Below are 23,524 nucleotides of genomic sequence, written 5' to 3' on the forward strand. Positions count from 1 at the left end.
ACAATTTCAGATCGAATTTCCTCGACTCATTTTTGGATAATTTTTTATTACATATAGATCTAATGACGTGCTTTACTTTGATAAGACTATAGGCTATAGCTGAAGTTTATATGATGACTTTCTTGTGCGATGATAGGGGTGTTTTAAGCTTTTATTGGACTTATAGTGTACAATTTTACAAATTCTCAATATTATGTATATTAATCGTTTTAATTTCAGATGAATTTCCATACATATGGAAAGAAGAAACACATGATAGTAGATGAAAAAACACCCTCATATATAATGCTTCATGAATATGCAAAACCATGCCAAGTTGCCAACAGGTATAATAAGATATATATATTGCTTGTGTAGCAGATAAGGCTATTTATGCATTTTATAATTCAGTAACATGGTGTCTGACAATGTAATTATTTAATTCTTATGTTGACCTACCAACTTTATGCTTGATCCAATAGGCTTGATTTAAAGTTTCTGTTGTTACTTTGGTTTACTTTGAATATTCTTCAGATTTCAGAAGTGGTCACTAACAATTTCATTGTCAACAGTTACTATTCCTCACTGATTCACTGTCCTGTTTGTCTAAAATTATATTTGTGGGTCGGTCCACAATTTTTATATATTGCCAAAAGTTATACATTGAGGTATTCTATTTTTGTGTTAGCATTATATTTTGCATTTGTTTGTAACTCAAATTCTTTGTCTTCTTTATGAGAGAACTGAGTTCATACACTTCAATTTAAAAATCTTAGGCTGTAGTAGCCAGGAATTCTGTATCACAACAAAAACAAATTTTACATAATGTGAAGTACACAATATGGCACTATAGTAACATTTCATTGTTATGCTTTTGCACAAACTCATTGTACTGCTTGGATTTGATAATAAAATCACACCTGCTAAAGCTTCAAAGAAAAAATGTAGAAGATCACAATCTGGAGAAACCCAAGACATTCATCCCCCAAAACAAAGTTTTGCATTTATGTTTCTCTCACTGTATTGCAAATTTCAAGATAGTTTTCAATACATTAAATTTGTGGTACTTGTGTACCAAATTAATGACTCTTGATATAGTTTTGTGGAAAAAGGAAAAGAAAGATAACCAGATTGATCTCTTTATTTTACCATGTAGTCTACAGACTCCAGATGGAAAAAGACAGAGAAAGAAATTCTAAAGCGGTATTCAAGGACCCATCCTCCTCCACACTAATTCATATTGGAAGAAATTAACATCCAACTTGAATGAAGAATTACAGACTTTCAGAACAGGTTAACAACTAAATCAATTTGTTACAGTCTGTTATTTCAAGTTTCCCACCTCTTACAGCAATAACAAAAACAATTATTTCTGGCAACTAAAGGTGTGAGAAGTTTATCATATTCTAAAATATGTTCTATTTGTTAGTGGAAGAAATTCAATCCCAAATTGATTATATTAGATACTGACAATTTCTGTATTGATAAAACACAATAGTGAAAAGTGCATGATTTTTTTGTATGGAATGAACTGACCTGCCTTGTTTTATTTCATGTGTATCATGCAGACCCTTTAAAAAAAGGAGAAGCCAGATCTTCAGAAGACTTCCTTGAAAATGAGAATTTTTTGAGTGGAAATGAAGAATATGGGATGCATACAAGCAGACATCAGCATTCCCTCCCTCTTGTTTGTGTAAGTAAAACCTTCATGAATATAAAAATTTAGATGAAAAGGGAAATATATTGACATTCAAAATTCACAGTTGGCTGTTAATCTTCTGCAAAAATTACAGACTTGTTTCATTATTTATCTATGATAAAATACATGTAACGACATAATTAATATTTATGATATATGTGCATTGTGTATTTACTACTATTCCTGATCCATATCAATGCAAATCTTTACTGATTATACTGATGTTTTGTGATATTGTTTTTAATTTTTAGATCAGAGGTGAGCTTTTTGAGAAAGACTTATGAAGGAAGTTTGAGAGTGTCAGTTCTCAGATCAAGAAGTTAGCTAACAGTAGGAGGAGTAGTAATTCATTCCACAGTATGGCCAGAGAAATATATGACATGAAAGACCTGAAAAGGGAGATTTGGCATTGTTTCATGTGGAAATTGAAGAATCTTTGAAATGGATACATGCAACACAGACATGTTTCAGTTACTTGGGGATAAAACTTATGAGGAATTTTGCTGACTTTCAGATGGGAATGTGTTGCACAAGAAATGCTTGATCACAACCTTCTTTTATTAGAAACCTTTTCTATGCAAATAATTATTTTAAATGAAATTTTGCTATTTCATTAGACTAGTAAACATGTTTTCTGTGCAAATGTGTGTCTTTGACATTAAATGCTATGATATATTGAAGTATTTTTAAACAATGGAAGATCTCTACTAGTTCTTTCAAAGGAAAGCCAACAACAGGAATCGAACCTGTTCCTCCATCGTACAGATACGAAAGTGTGCACCAGTACACCATGTTGGCATATATTAAGAACTAGTAGCCTTGGAGAGTACATATTGTATTATTCTTGTATAGTTGATACTGGTTGGTGTGATATATATGTATATATATAATATACATACAGCTTAGTATAAATAATGCATGCCTCATGTTTGCTAGTCGTCAATAAAGCATTTGAATTGAATATATTCTTTGTTCATGAAGAAAGTCTAATATTCTGAAATTTAGATAAATCTAGCATTTCTGTATGTGAAATACTCTTAAATCTAGCTGAGAGAAATGTCTTTGTAACCCAGTGTTTATCTGGGTCAGAATAGGTCCTCTGCACCTGATTGCATATTATGAGAAAAGAGTTAACATAGAGTGATCATTGAATAAGATTGTTAACTGAAATATTGTGGCACAATTAAGAACAGTCTGATCCTCACTGCTCAAAAGGCCAAAGTACCAAGTATAGGCTAAATACAGGCAATTGATGGTGACCCTTGAATATGGATGAATTTTAAACAATAGAGAATCAAACAATGATTGTAACTGACATATATATGATGTACATTAAAATATATTAAGAACTGAACTAGCATAAGATCACAACATAAAAGGGCCTGGAAATCGTTGGATGGAAGTTCTTGGGTCCATATGAGTGAAATATTCTCGAGAGGGACGTTAAACAATATACAACTATACAGGCATTCGATCTTGGGGCCAAAACTAATTTCCACATTGTGTTTACATAATTAGTGCATGTAGGTTTAACTTGTATCTTTCTAGAATAAAATGTTATCTTGCTTAATATCAATTATTTACAAACTACAAGGGTGGCTCATAAACACCTAGCAGTTGCAATAATATTTATACTGCTTAACAAGGATAACCAGTCAAAATGAGTCGAGGAAATTCGATCTGAAATTGTCGGTTTAAAATAAGAAAACTGGCGCGTGTCATCTATACAACTCAGTATGTATCTTCGCCAGCAACCCAATACAACCCATCAATAGTAGAAAAAACGAAGTGACACGGTTAGATTTAAAATTTAACACACGTGAAAAATATGCGAGTTGATGAATCACCTAACTTACTTGAAAACAAAGGGATAAGACTATATCAAACAAGCGTGTCACATGGAAAACCAAGTATTATACATTTTCTAAGGTCTGTCTCTGGCAATTAATGACATAAAATCGAAAGTGACACAGCTAATTAAGCCATGATACGCTCATTTACGTACATTCCCATCACTTACCATTGAGTCCGCCATATTGGATTTTGATCAGTGGAAGAATCCATTCGACATCCGATGCCTGGCCTTCGTTCTTTGAACATCGGAAGGCCTCGGGTACCAGGCTACGTCTCCCCCCCCCCTCTTCTGAACATTCGCCCTGCACAAAGTAACGTTGACTTGTTTCTCAGGGATAATCATCAATGACAAAACTTTTGAGTTCATTATAACCTTTATGTACATGTAAATGATATATATATATATATATATATATAAGGATGAACATGTTTCATTATGCAAAAAACTTCGACACATTAAAACATCAACAATGCTTATAAATAAGAAATATAAAACAAATGTAGTAAACATACATTATTTCAGCAATAAAGAAGATTGCTGTGATAACAATTTCTCCTTTGTAACATAAATTAGTAAACTTAAGTTAATAATATACAATCGTGTCGATGTATTTCTTTTCACTGACAGGATAAGATCTCGTCATTACAGTACCTACACTAAAGTTAGTTTGATGAAGCAGATTATACAAGTGGTTTCAACCTTTTCTCCAAACTGTCGATGCAAAAAAAAAAACACAAAAAAACCCACCACATTCCTGATAACGTTCGTTCAGAGCGTGGACATCTGTTGGCAAACTGGCGGTTGAGAATTTGCATCAATTACGGAGATCGTTCAAAATGGTAGTAACAGGGGTGTGATTTTTCCTCTTTTCAGAGGAAATCCTCTGATTTGCTCAATTTTCGGGAAAAAAATGAAACACTCTGGATTTGAACGGGAGAGGGCTATTCTCTAAGAGTCGGCTTAGATGCCTTGGATGTTGTTCCTCCAACGTTTAAGGTAATAATTTCTTTTTGATAAGCGATGAGCTCACTTGCTATAATTTTCCTCTTGTTTGGGTTTTAAGTTGGAATGGCCCGAGTGTCGACAATCATGTACTCTACAATAGGGTCAATGACGCCATCATTTAAAATGGAATTTGTTCATGTTGTTTTTAGAGATGATGGTGGTTTTGTTGTACGCTGAATCATGCTCAGAGTGACTGATAGAAGATGAAGATAGTCAGATGATATGGATAGATCCTTTTGAAGATCATGGGCGACTTCATCTTGCTTGGTCGGGTATGCCGATGGCAAGTTGGAATCAGCGACGGGTGGTCTTTAACTAGTGACGGATGATCTGAAATCAGCGACGGGCGGTTCGAACTGCGGTGGAAGATGTAGTTAATAGTACGGCTGAGATGGTATTGGAGGTAATAACAGGGACATATTGTGGATTTGGTGATGGTGCATCTCCGGCGCTTGGACGATTAGTGGATACCAGTGGGAGATCCATTAGGGAGTGAATTTCACTCAGGGGCGCTCTAGGGTGTCGTCCATAATAGGTGTTCTTCTTTGGAATGATTGGCTGCATGCATTGGGTTTTCCGTTTGGATCCTGCTAAGTTGGAATTTCTTTTGAACGATTCAAATGCTGACTTTGATCGAGACTGTTTAAACCCCTGTACCATCAACTTGTTTGTCAGTAGCTTGCCTCAATTTAAAAACTGACCATACGCAGAACAAGCTCTTGCGTATCGAATCAGTTGAGATAATATAAATGACTGATGAACAATGGAAGGGGTTTGTCTCAGGGTTATATTTCTCATCGGCTCTATTACTGTGCTTGCAATGCTCGGTACAGGGTCTCCTGGAAAGAGCGAAAGCGTTGCCATGGGATTAACCAGTTCTATATTCTATTTGGAATTCGTATTGAGAGAAAAGTTTAAACCATCTGGCAATTTGGCCTTCGGGTTTTTCGAAATAGGGAACCATGATCAGTTCTCTACCATACAAGTGATGGTGAAAATGTTTAATGGATTTAACTATGGCTAAGAGTTATCTGCGTGTTACACAACGTCGTCTTTCAGCAGCACTGAACGTTTTACTGTAATAACAAATCACTCTTTATACACCATTTTGTTCTTGTGATAGTACTGCGCCTAATTCATTATTGGAGGCATCAGTGTCTAGGGTAAATAATCCTGTATCGTTAGGGTATGATAAAATTAGGGAGCTGATCTCTCTCTCTCTTTCTCTCTCTCTCTCTCTCTGACTTTTCTATTTACTTCGTCCCGTTTTGCTAAGGGTATTCTTCTTGGGGGTTGTTTAATAGGAGGAGCGTTCCCAGTATTGATGGTATGTTCTACAAGGCCAGTCAGACCTTCGTCTGTAGAAGAGATGGAAAAACTATCTTGAAACTCTGTAATGAGAAAATTCGCTAATGCTTAACATACAATGTGTAGTGCACAAACTGGCCCTGTGTATTAGTCCAACTGTTTCTAGTGTACCTGAAATGGAAGGAGTTTGACAAATAACTTACAATTCATTTTACTACTTCAAACACTCTTCTATACGAACTTCAATCCATACATGAGGTACTGGATAGTCCTATCATCAGAATCAAGGGAATACTTGCAGTACGAATCTGTCGATGGTTTTCAATGTACAATGCCTTGTAGAAAACCTGGTATGCCTTGGTATCTTATTTTGCTGATTATGGGGCTAAAGATTCAAAAGCTGTCGGTCTAGTCAAACGAATCACCCAGGTAAATGTTTTGTATTTTAATATTTACTGCATTCCAAGTAAACTAAAATTAGTTTATTATATACCATAAATTATACATTGTAATAGATTGTTCAATTTTAATTTAGAAAGTAAACATGTCCCTTAACTTTAGAAGATTCATTATTAGTGAGTAAAAGAAATATTAGTTTTATTATGTTTTAATCATAATTTCAGATCCAGTTTCTTGAACTGCTGTATTTCCTCTTGGGGTGTTATCGCTGTGACGACTCAGCTGAACTTGGTTTTCCAGAGAGACACCTTGAATGTGTCTGAAATTCAACCAGCATTGACTGCAGTGATTGATACTTTATTAGCTATGCAGAATGGTGAATTGAAAGGACATCCGGAAGAGCAGAAAAAGAACCTAATTGTGATTGGCAAAGACACTACACTATTTAATCATAAGCTACAGTGTAAGTAAATGCAAGGTGAAGATAACGAACAGTGATCAATCTCATAACTCCTATAAGCAATACAAAATAGATAGTTGGGCAAACACGGACTCCTGGACACTCCAGAGGTGGGATCAGGTGCCTAGGATGAGTAAGCATCCCCTGTTGACCGGTCACACCCGCCGTGAGCCCTATATCCTGATCAGGTAAACGGAGTTATCCGCAGTAAATCTCAGAGATTTCATGAATCAGTCAAAAAGAAATTTATTGAATATTCAACTCAAATTTCCTAAAGAGGATGTCTGCGTCATAAGTTCCTTTGATGTCTCAACACTTAAAGGTTTGTCACATGTGCCATCTGGAGGCGTGGATAGCTAGTTACGGCAATGAAAAACTTGCCAGAATAATTGATGACTTTCAGCTTGACAGAGAAATTGTTTTATCAGACTTTACTGTAATTAATGAAAACTCTAGTTCTTGAGCAAACTTATCCAACAGGAGATTTCTAATGTCTTTATTGAATTATGAGGCAGTACTTACCATTTTGAAGCCTTGCCTTTGGTCTGTAAACTGGCAGAAATGGCCATGTCTTTCCCTATATACACAGCAATATGTAAGAGGGGCTTCTCATGTCAAAATCTGATTAAAAGAAGTCATAGAAACAAATTTAATGAAGTTACAACAAACTCATGTTTATTAAGGTTCTTTGTCCACCTCTCTGAAGAAAGTTTTCAAAATGTGTTGGAGAGAGCTTTGAAGTTATTTGTGGATATGAAATCAAGAAAGATATTTCAAACATAGAATTAGAACTGACACTGACAGTTGCAAAGATTTCTTATCCACAAATATTTTCAAAGTTATATTGCACAGGTTGATTGTAATGCATGTCTTCGTGAATAACATTTTCTGATGAAAGAGATGGGTTTAATTTACAGGTAACCACAAATGACAATGTTTGGTGATTGGTAATGATAGTAGCTTAAAGAATTATGAATACCAAAAGCATAGGGGATATTGAAAGTGCTGTTTTGCACTTACAACTCGGGCCCTACAATATTTATACACCCCCCCCCCCCATCTGATATCAAGGGGGGATTTGCCCCCTCATTTCCAAATTTGTGGAGTAAACAATGATGCAAACGAGAGTACCGATCATTGAGCGATTGCGTCTTAAACGAAGTTCGGGGGGGGGGGGGGGGGGGGTATATACATGTAGGAATCAGTCTGTCTGTGCAGATTCGTGTCCGGGCCATAACTTTGTTCTTTGACATAGGCATACCATATTTGGCACACAGGTGGATCACCATGAGAAAATGTGTCGAGTACCTTCATGACCTCTATATGACCTTGACGTCAAGGTCAAAATTAAAGGGTTTTTATTACAATGGATTCGTGTCCGGGTCATAGCTTCTTTGTTCTTTGACATAGGCATACCATATTTGACACATGAGTGTATCACCATGAGACAATGTGTCGGGTACCTTCATGACCTATATGACCTTGAACTTTGACCTCAAGGTCAAAATTGATTATAGGGTTTTGACATAGTCATACCATAAGACATGGGTGTATTACCATGAGACTACATGTATGTGTCATGTACATTCATGACCTCTTTATGACCTTGACCTTTGATCTCAAGGTCAAAATTATAGATTTATACCATTGATTTATCTTTGGACTATATCTTTCATTTTCTTCTACAAAGGCATACCATATTTTTACACTCAGGAAAGAGGTAATTTATACCTATTAACAACACCCTTTGGGAGATTGAGGTAAGCGATGGGTATTCTTAGTGAGCATTGCTCACAGTACCTCTTGTTAAATCTCATTTTACAGTCGTCTTGCTAATTGTTTTCTTCTTCTTTAGAAAACCAACTACTTACATGTTTGTAGTTATTTCTTTCTATAAAATCACGGAAACTAAAGCAATCGATGTATTACTAATTGATTTTATTACATTTTTTAGCTATTAGCGATAACTTTTAACGTAGTTACTAAGACATTTACAGCAGCGGTACATTTCCATACCTACACTCATAGTTCACATTCTCACCTCAGCTTGGCATGGGACAAAGGGACATCCAGCGAATTGTTACAGCTGTCAAATATGTTACAGGAAGGAATCGCCCAGCTGGTAAAGACAGAGGGGACCAAAAGATGTGGAGCTGTTACAGAGAGGATTTATTTACCCAGCTAGAGAAGAACCAAGTTCCCCTTAAATGATCTCGAAGAGTACGGACGGAGTTGGACCGATTGACTGGCGTTCCTGAAAACCAGGGGGAAGACAAATTGATTAATTCTTCGTTTTGTTCTACGTCCCATCGAGAATTTTTCACTCAATATTGAGACGTCTCCAGCTGTAGGTGAAGTACCAAAACTTTAGACCTAAGTTCGGGCCGTAGCAATTGGGGTTCTTTAACGCGCCAACGGCTGCCGCGACACGGGGCATCCGATTTATCTGTCATATCTGATTTAACTGTCATATCTGAAAGACGCGGGGAAGACAGACCTACATTAAATTTGGAGCCTAACAGCAACCAAAGGATGATTTTACAGCTCTACAGTTCGCAGCTGGCTAGATGACAATAAATTGCGAATAAAAGCAAATCAAAAATCAGATATCATATACCCTCGGCTTGTGAAAATCGCACTATGAAAACCTGTTTGATATGAATATTACATAATCGGTATCAATATTTTGATTATGGATATCAATATTTTAAGGGGTTACATTAATTTGAAAATTTTACTTAGTCTATTCTCAGATAACACCCATGAAGCCAAATACTCGATATAAAATTTTTATGAATAAATAATACGCATACCTGAAAAAAATCATTATGACATTTGATTCAAACGTTACATGTATACCTGTGATTTTTTAAGAATTCGATACCTATTTCCAAACAATCTTTGGCGTTTATAAATGCATTTTTTATTACATAATTTATGATTCCTTTCTAACTAAATGAAACCAAAAAATTAAACTTCCTCGTGGATCCAATTCTATACCATACAATGGGTATATACATGTAGTTACCCTTGTGAAGTGATATAACGATCGTCGTTTTATCTTCCTTTTGAAAGGGTGTTGCTAAAACGCGGAATGGAAAACGGAAAAAAAGACGGAATGGAAAAGAATGATTAATGTAGCTAAGATAACACCAAAGTTCGGAAGAAAGTACTTTATGATTTTGTTTACAAGTGGTAACACAATTTTATCTTAAAATTCTGCATCATAAATTGATTAAGGGAAGTTAAACGTTTGTATAAGAATTTACAAAGCATTTTGAAACGTTGGCATTGACAGATGTGTCAGCGAACAGCTACACCTATGGGTAGAGAATAGAGAGAACACAATTTATCCCCCCCCCCGGTGGCAAAACGTCATGAATGCATATTTACATCTAAATTTATACATAATACCGTATTTGTGTATACATGTACTTACAACAGAGAGTGTGGTATGTATATTACAACGACAATTCATGATCTTATTAATTCAGCAAGTCAAACATATTGTCTTTGATATAAATGTATTAAGTAACACAGGTTTAGTGACCGCAGCACTCCAATCCTAAATAAGGAGGGCTTCGAGCAGTTTATTTATAAACTAAATACTTGTATCTCAATATTTAGATTAATAATGAGATGACCTTTTAATAGCCGTGTTTCGAGTTCCTCCGGAACACAGTGTTTATTCTGTGTTTATTCACGCCGCGTCAAAAATGTTCCACAGGGTTACTTCCGGTTTATCGTTGTTTACCAACAGTCGACACTTCGTGTAGGCCTAGTAGGGTGCTGATAGCCTTAATTTTGTTGATCATCATGAAATTGAAATACACATGTAATAGTTTGGGGTGTATGCGGTACATATTTGTTTTTGAGCGTTTGATAAGCTACTATCAATCTACGAAATACAACGAAAGACTTCGTCAAGAACAGAAGAAGACGATGTTGTCGTGTAACTCGCACAAGGCCCAGCTGTCTAGTAACCGGAGGGGGGGGGGGGAGGAAAAGAACGTATTAGATTCAGAGAAACCTGTCAAACAGGTAAAATAAAAATTATGACTACATTTTATATATGATTAAGCAAAACACAAAGTGCACTGCTTCATAAAGCAGACATTAGGTCCAGTACAGTCTAGGGCCTATATCCTATGTGAAATAGAATTTACGTTACCAAATCAGGGCCAAAATAGACATAAACATGTAACACATATAATTATTGATATAAGACATAAATAATGACAATATACAGTGAGGAGTAATATATTAGCTATAACATTATAGGTAACACAGGTATTTGAAATAGCTTTATTATTTAAATCTAGATTAGATTGAAGTAGACTGGGTTTCTAAGTGCAATGTTACATATAGCCATATGTGGGTGAGGATAAAATTATCTATTTGGGTACAGTCAATATGCTGTCTAATTTGAAAATAATTATTTATCAACTAATACTTGTGTCACAATTAAGTCTTTGGAGTTTGATTTCTATTAAATGATATACTCCCACCTCTGGTGTGTCCAGGGGTCCGTGTTTGCCCAACTATCTATTTTGTATTGCTTCTGACTCCAACGTAGAGCCAAACTTGGTATAAATAGTGTATATGTGCAAATCATATGAATGATATCTGCATTAATGTCATTGATACTAAATTGAAACTACATGGATATTCAGGAGTATGTAGTCCTTTACCAAACTTGTAAATGTCATGATCTTAGGGGGTACGCGTTTGGTTTTAGGGTGGTGCCAAAAACATTATAATGATTTGAAGGACTTCTTTACGTTTACTGATACCGTATAAAATCTAAATGCATATTTAGGAATAGCAGAAAAGAATGTACAAAAAAAAGATTAATTTCGCAAACCCAGAGTTTTGTGTATAGGATGGGTCCAAATTAATCCTATCGTTTAATGTTAATACATATATTATGTAAAGCCTTTCATCAGTGTATGCACTTTTGAGGGCATTGAAGTGTTAAGAACACACCTTGTTTTATACTGTTGGTGAACATTAAAATTTAACTTAGATATTCAGAACAGGAATTGTTTTCTAGATTTCATAGCCATTGGGACTAGCGATACTTTTAACTAGTACGCAGGTGACCGATAAGGCCTGGGGGCCTCTTGTTAAGTAATATTTTCATTGGGTTTGTTTGTTTTTTCAAGCAAGTAATTAAGGGAAAGTTAATATCTTTTAAAACTAATTGATCTGCATTAAAGTAATACAACAAAACACGGACCATACAACATTACCAAATGTCTGTTTTCAACATTCGTGTACTTGTTAACATTGGTTTTCAACATAATGACACGAAATTAAAGCGTCTTGCCATGTGATGATATTTTTACAATAAAATACTTCACACATCAAAATTAAGAGCTTAAAAGTCCACAGCAGAAAAAAACCCTGAAATTTATATATATGGAAATCGAGGGGGTGGATTGATCTAACATTAAGCTAGGTCACACATAACATACAGTATTAGACATGTATATTGCATTTAGAAAAAAAATGCATTTTGATAATCATACATACAGTTATGTGTTTAAACGGTTTATTGGTCAAAGGGTAACAACTCTTGTAGCATCGATATTTTAAATTTACATGAGTTGTGCTTCCACCGGATGGTGGAGTAAGTTTTTGTTAAGCTATTGATTTATTAAACTGATGAGCTAAAAGTGGCAGAAATTTGATTACTAAACCCATTTTTCCTTTGCTCTGATATCGACTTCAAATGTTTTCACACATTGAGGTACAACTAACGTCAGTGGTAGAGCGTTCGCTTTGTGACCATGAGGTCGTGAGTTTGAGCCTCGTTTGTTCCATGACCGTGTCAAAGCTAAGACTTGATTGATTCTTTTTAAATAAGCTGGATTGAGGAGATGGATAGAAAATGATGTGAATGCCAGCAGTCAAATTTTCCCTACGCTGATTGGAAAAATAAAGGCTGATCATATCCTCGAACCGGGCTGGTCTTGACACGAAATAATCCTTTAATGCCTAACAGACGAGATTAGGGTTGATAAACAACCAGTTATAACAACGTTCAACAGCAATATATCGTTAAAGAATAGCATAATAAGTTTGTTGGGATAGTTTGTTTGACGTCCCGTTGAGAATCTATCAGTCATTATCATATTGAGACGTCACCAACTGTAGGTGAAGAAACAAAAACCGCAACAGTGTGGTTTCGTTAACGTGCCAACGCCTACCGTAACACGGGACCTCCGTTTTAAGGTCATATACGAAAGACTCGTGATTCTCACTTGTAATTGAGGAGCTTTGGGCGAAGGAGCAATGACTACTTAACAGATGTTTGACACGGCCATGGCACGAGCGGGACTCGAATTCACAACATCCCGGTTACGAAGCGAACGTTCTACCAATGATTCACCGCGACCTATCTTCCTAGTTATTGAATTGAGTTCGCATCTTGAAGCTACTTTCGCCGTTAGAAAGACTAGTTCACACAGATGTCCAGCAAAGGGTTTCCCGTACTGTACTAACTTTAATCACCATTAGTCAAGTGTTTTGTTTAATTAAACAATTGCGAATTTTTCTCGCATATTGACACACCAGCTCTATGTGAATTGCCACAACTCTTTAATCATGCAAAATGCACAAATCCGTAGCAATGAGGGATCTTTGTCTCAGTGCCTCGTACCTTGATACAGGACCTCAATTCATTTTCAGTGTCATATCTGAAGGACTTCTTATGCTGGATGATTAGCGAAACAAATATTTGATTTTGACTCTGCGCCGGAATCGAGAACCTCCCAGTTACATAGCAAGCACCGTAGCCAATAGTGGCAGGGACAAATTCGGATCGTACTCGAGTGTGTCCATACGGTACTACGTGGTTAGTAAAGTAAATGTTCCAATGTTCTTTCTTCGCTACATTCTACATGTGCCCACTACTTTCTGTTTATGTGCCCTACCAATACTTGTGCGCCTGACTTCCTGTGTATGCACAGCAATCATGTGTCAACTAATTCCCTGATTAGTCACGATAGCCTACGGTGACATCGTTTTGTACTGGGTGTTGCTAAAACGCGGAACGGAAGACTGAACGGAACGGAAAATATTGTATGCAATAATGTTATGAGGAGGTCAGGATTTTGCGAAGTAAAAGGTTTATCATGAACAAGGGAAGTAGAAATTACAGAGAGAGCGGAAATCCATACAATTCGTACTAAGGCATATGTATCTTAAAATCATTATCCATGCTGAAAAAGACTTGAATTTTCAAATGTTATATCCAATGATATCCCCCGAAAACAACATTGTAAAAGATATAAAAAAAATTCGGCACACATGGCATTCTTAAATCTAACTTGCTTTTATTCGTAATTTAGTTCTACACCTCTGTATTTATGTATCACATCAAATTCTAAAGCGAACGAGTCTGGTGTGTATAAAATGTTTGCCTCATTTGGAATGAATTTATGTGAGAGTTCGTACATTAACTGTCATTTACCGATATCCTGCGGATTAGTGTTGAACCCGAAGAGATATAGTGGGAAAGAAAGATTGAAACAGAACCGATGAAAACTAAGGTGAAATTTACGATCCATAGTATGAGAAATTAACAGATATGAAATAGCTAAAAGGTTTACAGACAATTTATTCTTGAATGGAATTTATTAAAGGTCATCTCATTATTAATCTAAATATTAAGATATAAGTATTTAGTTTAGAAATAAACTGCTAAAAGTCCGCCATATTTAGAATTGGAGTGCTGCGGTCACGAAGTCTCTGTTAGTTCAAAAAATAATATATCAAACACAGGATGTTTAACTTGCCGACTTAATAAGTTCATGAATTGTCGTTTATTATATACATACCACAGTCCCTGTTGTAAGTATACACATACACGGTATTATGTATAAATTTACATGTAAATGTGCGTTAATGACTTTTTGTCACCGGTGGGGGGAGGGGGGGGGGGGCATTTAGTACGTGTGTTCTTTCCATCCTCTACCCATAGATGTCGCTGCTCGCTAACACATTTGTCAGTGCCTAAATTTCAAAATTCATGTAAAATGCTTTGTAATTTCTTATACAAAAGTTTAAAGAGACACTACAGCTCATTTTGCGCAAAAATCATGAAATGACAATTTCCTCAGGGCTTTCTCAATTTTTGTTGCATTGTTGAATGTATGAACTTTGCGAAAATAACATTTATCTAAAGTTAAAAATTCTTGTTTTAACATAAAAATTAATACTTTTTGATGGCCTATACAAAAAATATCGAGTCTCCTCCTTCGGTCTTCAGACGCATGCGCATAGACAGTAAACAGTGCAGCATGTCGTCCAGTGAGAGAAAGTGTAGTGGATAGATCCAGAATTTTGAAAGATTCTGTGAGAAAAGAGGTTAAAATAAAATGGATAAAACTCATACGTGAAATAAAATTGACCTTGGGATCAGTATGACCGTTGGAAAACAAAGAGCTAGGAGAAACGATTGTAACTCAGTGGCGGATCTAGGATTTCCGAAGGGGAATGTGAAAGTCCAATATCAGCCAAAATAATCGGCCATTCTGGGTGCAAAATTTGGAGTTTCACTCACAATTTGTGGCGAAAAAAGGGAAGGGGATCCTGCCCCCCCCCCCCCCCCCCCCCCCGAAATCTGTCACTGGGACTAGCCGCGAAGACACTGCTTTAAAAGTGTTATTTTTATCTGAACACGACACGTGTTAACTAGTTGTAAAACATCGGTCAATAGGAACATGGGAGGGTTTCTGTTGAAATAATGATTTATATAATTATTTACTTATTATAATGAGCAGGGAATAATTTTATACTTGAAAGGTGAATGTGGAAGGGGAATTTAAATAATTTCTTACACAACACCTTCGCTGTCATTCAAAACCACGTGATGTAAATAACCATTCAAAAGTCCGAGTCAGCATGAAGAAACCTTTGAATTCCGGATGATCTTCAAAGCGGAGTTTAGAGCAAATTGATGCATTCAATTGTTCAAAATTGTCAGTATCGATATGATTTTTATCATTTTATTAATACATGTTTTTAAAAGCACTATTAAAATGTGGAAAATGAACTGTAGTGTCTCTTTAACTTTGCTTAATCAATTTATGTTGCAGAATTTTAAGATAAGATTGTTTTACCACTTGTAAACAAATTCCGTAAATGTTGTTTTTAATCATAATAAAGTATCTTATTCCGATTTTTTGTGTTATCTTAATAGCTACTTAATCATTCTAATTGTTAAATTCTGTACTCGAGTTTAAACTCGGGCTACCCAAGTTGCAATCGAACGGAAAGAGTTTCAATTCTTATCAATGACGCATTATGACATTTGAACTCTACCCATCTACGACAGTTAAAATGATACTGCGCATGCGTCAGTTTTTAAACGATGAATGCGACTGGAGTATTACACGAGGGGGTAGGACAAAGGACATAGCATTACATTGATAAATACACACAAGAGGATCCAAGTTTCGCCGCTTTCATCTTTGTTTTCAACAGGTTGATAGATTACGCCGTTTGACAATAATTCAGCCATTTTACGGTGGTTAACTAGTTGAAATATGTTTGGTTGTGTGTGTAGGAGTTTGTCTGACGGCCCCCAGTGAGTCTACCCTTTTTCAAAAATTGGGAAATGATCTTTTGCGTTCCACGGATGAAACGAGATGGTACATTTTCTGCTCCAAAGCATGACGCGGACTGAACATTCACATAAAGCTTTACAAGAGGGGGATCATCTTTAGATCCCCCACTTTATTATTTGAAAACTTTACACATGAATTACAATCAAACTCTACGCAATCTGGGGAGGATGGGATCGGATATAATGGAATATGGGTAACAAAGGTCCCTGTTTTAAATTCGAAGAGAAGCAGTTTAGAATACTCTTTCAAATCAATACACTCCCCTTGATTTGCAAATGATAATTAGCAGATGTGCAAATGCTAAATTAGGTAAAATATATATACAATGTTATGTTCAAAGCATTCAATTATTATTTGATGAGTGCTGCTAGAGAATGATAAGGTAGGTTTTGATTTCATGCATACATACAACAGCCCGAGACGCATAATTTTTGCCACGGGGAACAAATTTCTTGGAATAGACGTCCAACCGGGCATATTAAAATTTCCGTTAAATGAAATTTAGATGAATCAAATCTATTATTGTACCGGTAACGAAGTTCTAACAAGACAACACATCTCGTCAATTATATGATCGGGGTCGATGTTACGGGAACTGCGTCCGAGGAGTCTATTCGTTTCCCTTTTCCGCAACTGGTGGAGGATATCGCCAGTCTCTACTTGCGCGTTGAGATGTAGACGATAGATCTCCGAACTGCAAACGAGCAAATTAGGATCACTCTTGTAGCACTCCATCTGACCAAACGAATACAGCCCAAGTCACATAATGGCATTAAAGAGGTTCGCATTTGAGATTTGGAGTAATGTCATATTTGTGGGGGGAAGTATATTTTTGATTTCTACATTGAAGGAGAATATTCTGAACATGACTGTTTTACACTTAAATTTTCCTCAAGATTTATTCCATTAAACTTGGTTTTTCTTTTGGTGTCAACATAACATTAGCAACACAAATCAATCATTACATCAAATAGATACATAATCATGTCTTTTAACAATGTACATTAATAAAAAAAAAAATAATTTATTAAATTTTAAAGTGATGACTTAACAACGCTGATTGGATGAAAAATTCGTTTGATTTCTTAGTCCAAAAAAATTCGTCCTGAGTTCATCTCCACTAAGCACTCGGGACTATTCTCTGGAATGCGTCTTCCCCGTTCTAATTTTAGCGCTATTGTAAACGAAATGTATTCGTTTGATTTTTTATTGCTACCAAAAATTAACACAATCAAAGATATATGAATCAATACAAATTAATTTAAAGAAACAATACACATAGGCCTAGTGATGACGTGACAGAATAGTCAACTTGATGACGTGGGTCACTGACTGGTAGAGGTAGATAGATTACACGAGTTCCCGGTATGTATCGTTTGCTTTACGAGTTCGATAACATGACGGAGCAAGTGACAACTTTTGATCTGGGAGACATTAATGAAATTGAACTGCGTTATATGGGGCTCGGTCAACGAGAGCGACTAAGATGAAGAGGTGTTGAGCTTGAAATGGAGCCGAGTTGGATTCCACCGTTTCTACGACACGACCAGTGTCCAACGTCTCCTGCAATACAATGCAGCATACATTCATTCACCACTTGTTCTCTTCCTTTAAATCTAATTCAGCTTTTAACCATTGTACCTTTAATTTGGCGTATAATCCATTTAATTCTGCACAGTAACTGTACCAGAACGCACAGCTAGTTTTGTTGTTTTCATTGTCCCGTATATGTATTCCTATGCGCCATTTCAAAAACGTTAATTCAAGCTTTTTGATGAGAGAAACAATTTGTTTTTCTATTTTAATTATCGATAAATATTTTGCATCAGTACCATTACAGCTAACGAACAGTGATTTACGTTACTATATCGCCAAATTGTACATATTTACAATATACTTGAGTGCAAAAGAGTGCAAAATTACTTTTGAAAACTGGTAGGCAGGTGTCTGATCAGCTGAGCGCGTCTTCCGAAATTGACAAGGTGAAGGTCGATCTATCTCTCACCCGGATGAAGCCACTTGAAGCGAATAACCGACCAATCAAAGCTCTATTATTACATGCGAATAAAACCCGAAATCGGCAGAAATGGATTCAGAGAAGCAGTGTATTGAGATTTGATTATAATTGCGACAGTAACCCAGAAATCGTTTCATTGACTGAATGTTTGGATAAAAAATTAAGAGTTATACGTACAAATGCTGGCTTTCCCCAAATTTCTTCATAAGTGTAAATAATCGTGAATTATATATTTGCTATGACTTCGAAATAGTGAAAAATTGATTCGCGTAAATTTGATATTCTGTTTTAGGTTCTGATTCGCGGAAAAAACTGATATACGGTATTATCTCCAAGTAAAAAGAGTATTTCGTTTTTTTATATCAACAAATTTTGCAAATGAATAATCAAAATTGTTCTTGTACTCTCAGAGTGCATTCTTAATCATGATAGACAGTATGTTAGTTTTTTATGTTATAAAAATGTTACAAAATTATATGTCTCCAGCATTATCAAATATATTTTGATATACATGTATAGAATATCGCCTTTTCTCCAGTTTTCAAAACAAGGAGATTTTGAATCATATTGAAAGAGATAATTGTTCCAGATGAACTCCTTTAAACAGATGAGCTCCGTTAAACAATGCCTTGGTCAATTTCCCTGATTAACATATCGCTTAATTCTATTTGTTTTCTTCCATAAAAGATTAAATGCAAGTTTTAATACATTTTTAAATAAATCTAGTTTTGGGTTGGACAAAATAAAAGCATTACATGCCAATTTAGATAGTGCTAATGTGTTTATATATTATAAAGATACATTTTCGGAAGATCGTCAAATTTCGTTTTCTCCAAACACTCATTATTCTTTCAAGTTTCTCTAGTTTGTCCAATTTATAACATACCAATATCCGCATCATGGCCGAGATGTACACTTAATAATTTTACGCATCCTTTAGCAATTCTAAGACCATCAATATATTCTTCATTTAGATACATGTCAATAACATTTCCTATTAATAAACATTCTATTTTGTCCATATTTAATTCCTGGCCTGATAAATTCACATCCGAGTCTTCTTTCCAGTTACGGAAAAGGACTTGTGTGATGCGATTGCAATAAGTTAGTACGTTACTTAAGGAAGCGTACTATATCATCATGATGGCTGACTTCCTTTTAAGTGAAAATATAAATATCAACAATATCTCCTTGTAAATCCAATTGCCTAGCTGCGTAGCTCAGTCGGTGAACGGGTCAACCGCTGATCTGTAGTGGGTTCAAGTCCCAACAGGGGTTTGACATTTTTATCAGATTACTTTCTACTAAAACCGCTATTTTGACTAAATAAAGTAAATGACAACTCTCAATTCCAAAGTTTTATTGTGCATATTCTCATTTGTTCATACAATTTTTCTGGTGTAGTTTTCCTCCTTAAGTGTGCAGTGCTTTGTAGTGTTGCCTATATGAGTAAAGATGTGCAGCCTCAAATGATGCAAGTCAATATTGATCGGGATGGCAAGTATGGATTTTTCATGAAAGTAACACTGATGACCAAATTAAATAAGAACTATCATTATAGGTCCCCCATATAATTGGCTTTATCAAGTTAATTGTCTTGGTATGGTTGTATTGATTTTGAAATCGAAAGTGATAAAAGGTCCATTATTGTATCATCAACACAATGCAAATGAATTGTTATGTAAAACGAGGCGTTTGTTAACAGATTATAATGCGACCACATTAGATAACATATACGAGTGACTTAAAGGTTTCATTCAGCTCTGTTATAATCAGTCATAGCTTTGTATCGAGACTGCGCGACATTTTAATTAATATCAGGTATATGGGAATCTGGAGTACATCACGCAGGTTGATTTCTCCCAGGAGACATGAAGACATTGTCGAATCTTGGAATTTATTTCTTACTTGTGTGTAGTGGTGAGTAGTAATTTTAAAATGTGAATTTCATGACTATTTTTTCTTTAATCTGAGATTATCAATTAGCTACTTCAAAATATTTTAACACCAGTATCTTACACAGCAAATAATTGTTTTCCATCTTTAATTAAGTACGCTAAAACTCTTAATTTTTCGTTTGTAATAGGGAAAAAATGAAATCATTGCTGCATTATATATAATTAAATGTGTATCTAAGTTTAAATCTCTGAAAATTTCAAGGAAATTGTGGTTTCTTGGAATTCACGAAATCCATTCTAGGAAATGTATGTTTTCAAAAATAAGAGATATATCAATGAAAAATCGTTATGTACACACAAGAGAGTAGAGAATAAACCAGAGTTCTACGTCATACGTGTTGATACAAATAATCAAATCGTTGTGGGTTTTAGCTCGCCTGAACTCGTATTTATCATTAATTCTGTTTAAAGTATGCCCGTAGTCTATTATCATTTCATTCAACTTATTCTTCGGAACCAAAATACCAAATATAGACAACATTATGATAAAGGGGGCCTATCATAATAAGCCATAAAATGGTTATATAAACAGAACTTTAATGAATTCGAAGCTGCGAGATTTTCAGTTTAAATGGGACTTTGCTTATTGTTTAAAGGTTTATCTTAATAGAAAGGAAGTGGGGAAATATGTTGGGTACACTTGTATTTCTATATTAAATTTTTAAGATGCAAGACCCAAATCATACGCAGAAAAGGTTGCGCTATTAATCGGAGGTTTATGTAAAAGGTTGATCTGTGTCGTTCTGGTTTTACCCCCTTCCCCCGAGATCCACAGTTCTGCAGCTTCAAAACTTATTGCATGGTGATAAACAGGCAAGCTTCACTATCAGTTTAATTTCAGTGCAATTACGCCTTATATACATTTATTATATACATGTACCTTTATATGTCTTCACAGATGTGAAATGAGAAAATTGTTAGGAATTCGCTGATTTCAAATTATTGAGGCGGCAGGGTATATATGATATGATAATATGACATTTTATAAATGTGAGCAGTGCATTGCTTTTTTAAACTGCGCACAGAACATCGGGGTTTTTGTTGTTGTTTTTTTTGTTTGGTTTTTTGGGTTGTTTTTTTTTTTTTTTTTTGTTTTTGTTTTTTTGTTGTTGCAATTTTGCACTGAACATCGTTTTTTGTTGTTGTATTGGGGGTGGGTTGTTTTTTTTTGGTTTTTTTTTTTGGTAACTGTGCTCAGAACATCGGTTCTTATTATCGTGCTTTGAACAACGGTTTTTACAACTGTTCGCAATATATCGGGATTTATATCTGTGCGCATAACATAGGGTTTTATAAATGTGCACAGAGCATCGGTGTTCACCACTGTGCGCAGAACATCCGATTTTATAACTGCGTAGAATATCCATTATTCTCTTTTTATAATTATGCGAACATCATGTTTTATAACTATGCGTTGAACCTGGTTTTTATATATGTACAGAACGTCGGTTTCTGTAACTACGTAGAACATCGAATTTTAGCTCATCTGAGTCAAAGGCTCAAATGAGCTTTTCTGATCAAAATTGTCCGGCGTTTGTTGTCGGCGTCGTTGTTAACTTTAATTTTCATCTTTTTTCGAGAACACTTGGACAATTTCTATCAAACTTTGTCCATATCATCCTTAGGGGAAGAGAATTCTAGTTTGTTCAAATGAAGGAAGCCACCATTAAAGGGAAATAATCAATAAAAGGCAAAAATATGGTGGGTCATTTAAAAATCTTTTACACGAAAGCGCCCGATATAGTGTAGACTCAGGTCTGTTCAAGCCATGGTCCCCGCGGTTAGGGTGGGGCCTCAATAGGCAGGGTTCGTCACTAACGCTAGTCCGATAACCCGAGGCTAGAAACTTTTGTCCCAGACTATCTAAATACCATTTATACATGTAAGTACATGTAGTCCGGTGGACTACTAAAAAATCAGAACCCTGTACGATAAAATAATTGTAGACGTTTCTTTCTACTTTCATGCAAACTTTATTTCTATTTTCATTTTTGTTACATGGATTGGTAAATACAATGGACTATCGTATTTTGTCGAATATACAATTATATAATATGCATTGGTATTTAATACGTACCTGAAAACTACAGGCCTGAACATTAAGGGAAAATCGCAGTTCGCGTGTATAATACCCAGCAAAAATTCTTATCAAACGGTACTCTTGACTTTATTCTTCGCGTTTAATTTCACTAGAAATCTTTGTGCATTTTCTCAACAAAGCATAGTAATCTGCTTGCAGCGCAGTAATTTTTAAATAGAAAACAGCAACATTGTCTTTATACGTAGCGATAATCTTGGAATATCTTCGGGTAAATAATAATGGTTATTTTCATTAGTATGAAAGGTGAAGATAACGAACAGTGATATAAATATATATATATATACCTATATATATATATATATATATATATATATATATATATCTTTTTCTCTACATTTATCTTATATTCACATATATGTACATTGTATATGTGTTTGATTCATTGTGACCTTGAAGTAGGGGAAGGGCTGAGATAGGCTATGCCTGCTGCTCAATCTCATTCACTTTGTGAATAAAATATTATTTAAAATAAAAGTAATGATTTCAGCAAAGCAGTAAAGTTTTAACAGACTCGATATTTTCTTTGTTTAAACTTCGAATCAATTAAATAGCCGACGCTATAAAAATAAAATTTAAAATATTGAACAAGCGTTCAATGTTTTGTAATTAACGCACCGCCAAAGCAGCGAATAATAATACACATAATAATAATAATACACATAATAATAATAATACACATAGGTGTGATATAATGACCCCCTCCATAATCATAAAAATATCAAACTCAAAAATTTAACTGGTGCTGTAAATAATTGGTGCACTGTCTGGGGTACTACCAAACAGAGAAATCTAGAGAATCCTGGAGATTTTTTTTTTTATCAACTTTCATTTTTACAAAACCAAACAATACAATACACTTACATACATTGTACATTGTACACACACACACACACACACACACACACACACACACACACACACACACACACATATATATATATATATTTATTTATTTGAACAATACGTTTCAACAGTCAGTATGTAATTACGTCTAGATTTGTTTAATTTTAACGTTCCGCTGTTTGTGACGTAACGTCGCTATGTTACTAAATGTAAAGCTTCTGAAGATTTGAAATGAAAGTGCTAAAGCTTTACTAAACGTCTTCGT

At 35.2% G+C, this 23,524-nt stretch overlaps 1 protein-coding gene and 1 long non-coding RNA gene across 2 annotated transcripts in view; both read left to right on the top strand.

Annotated features, from left to right (window-relative positions):
- The first annotated feature begins 444 nt into the window (after window positions 1-444).
- Window positions 445-2,628, top strand: LOC125657719 (uncharacterized). Its single transcript, XR_007363457.2, has 3 exons — window positions 445-1,272; window positions 1,548-1,672; window positions 1,930-2,628. It is a non-coding gene; the product is annotated as an uncharacterized LOC125657719 (long non-coding RNA).
- Window positions 2,629-20,058: 17,430 nt separating this feature from the next.
- The window catches only part of LOC125657614 (uncharacterized), a 72,162-nt gene continuing 68,696 nt past the window's right edge, over window positions 20,059-23,524 (top strand). The window contains exon 1 of the mRNA XM_056148207.1: window positions 20,059-20,277. Coding sequence (XP_056004182.1) covers window positions 20,229-20,277 — 49 coding nt within the window. The 5' untranslated portion in view covers window positions 20,059-20,228. The remainder of the gene's footprint in view (window positions 20,278-23,524) is intronic.

Source organism: Ostrea edulis, chromosome 1 (assembly GCF_947568905.1).
Source record: "Ostrea edulis chromosome 1, xbOstEdul1.1, whole genome shotgun sequence".
In the NCBI taxonomy this organism is placed as follows: Eukaryota; Metazoa; Mollusca; class Bivalvia; order Ostreida; family Ostreidae; genus Ostrea; species Ostrea edulis.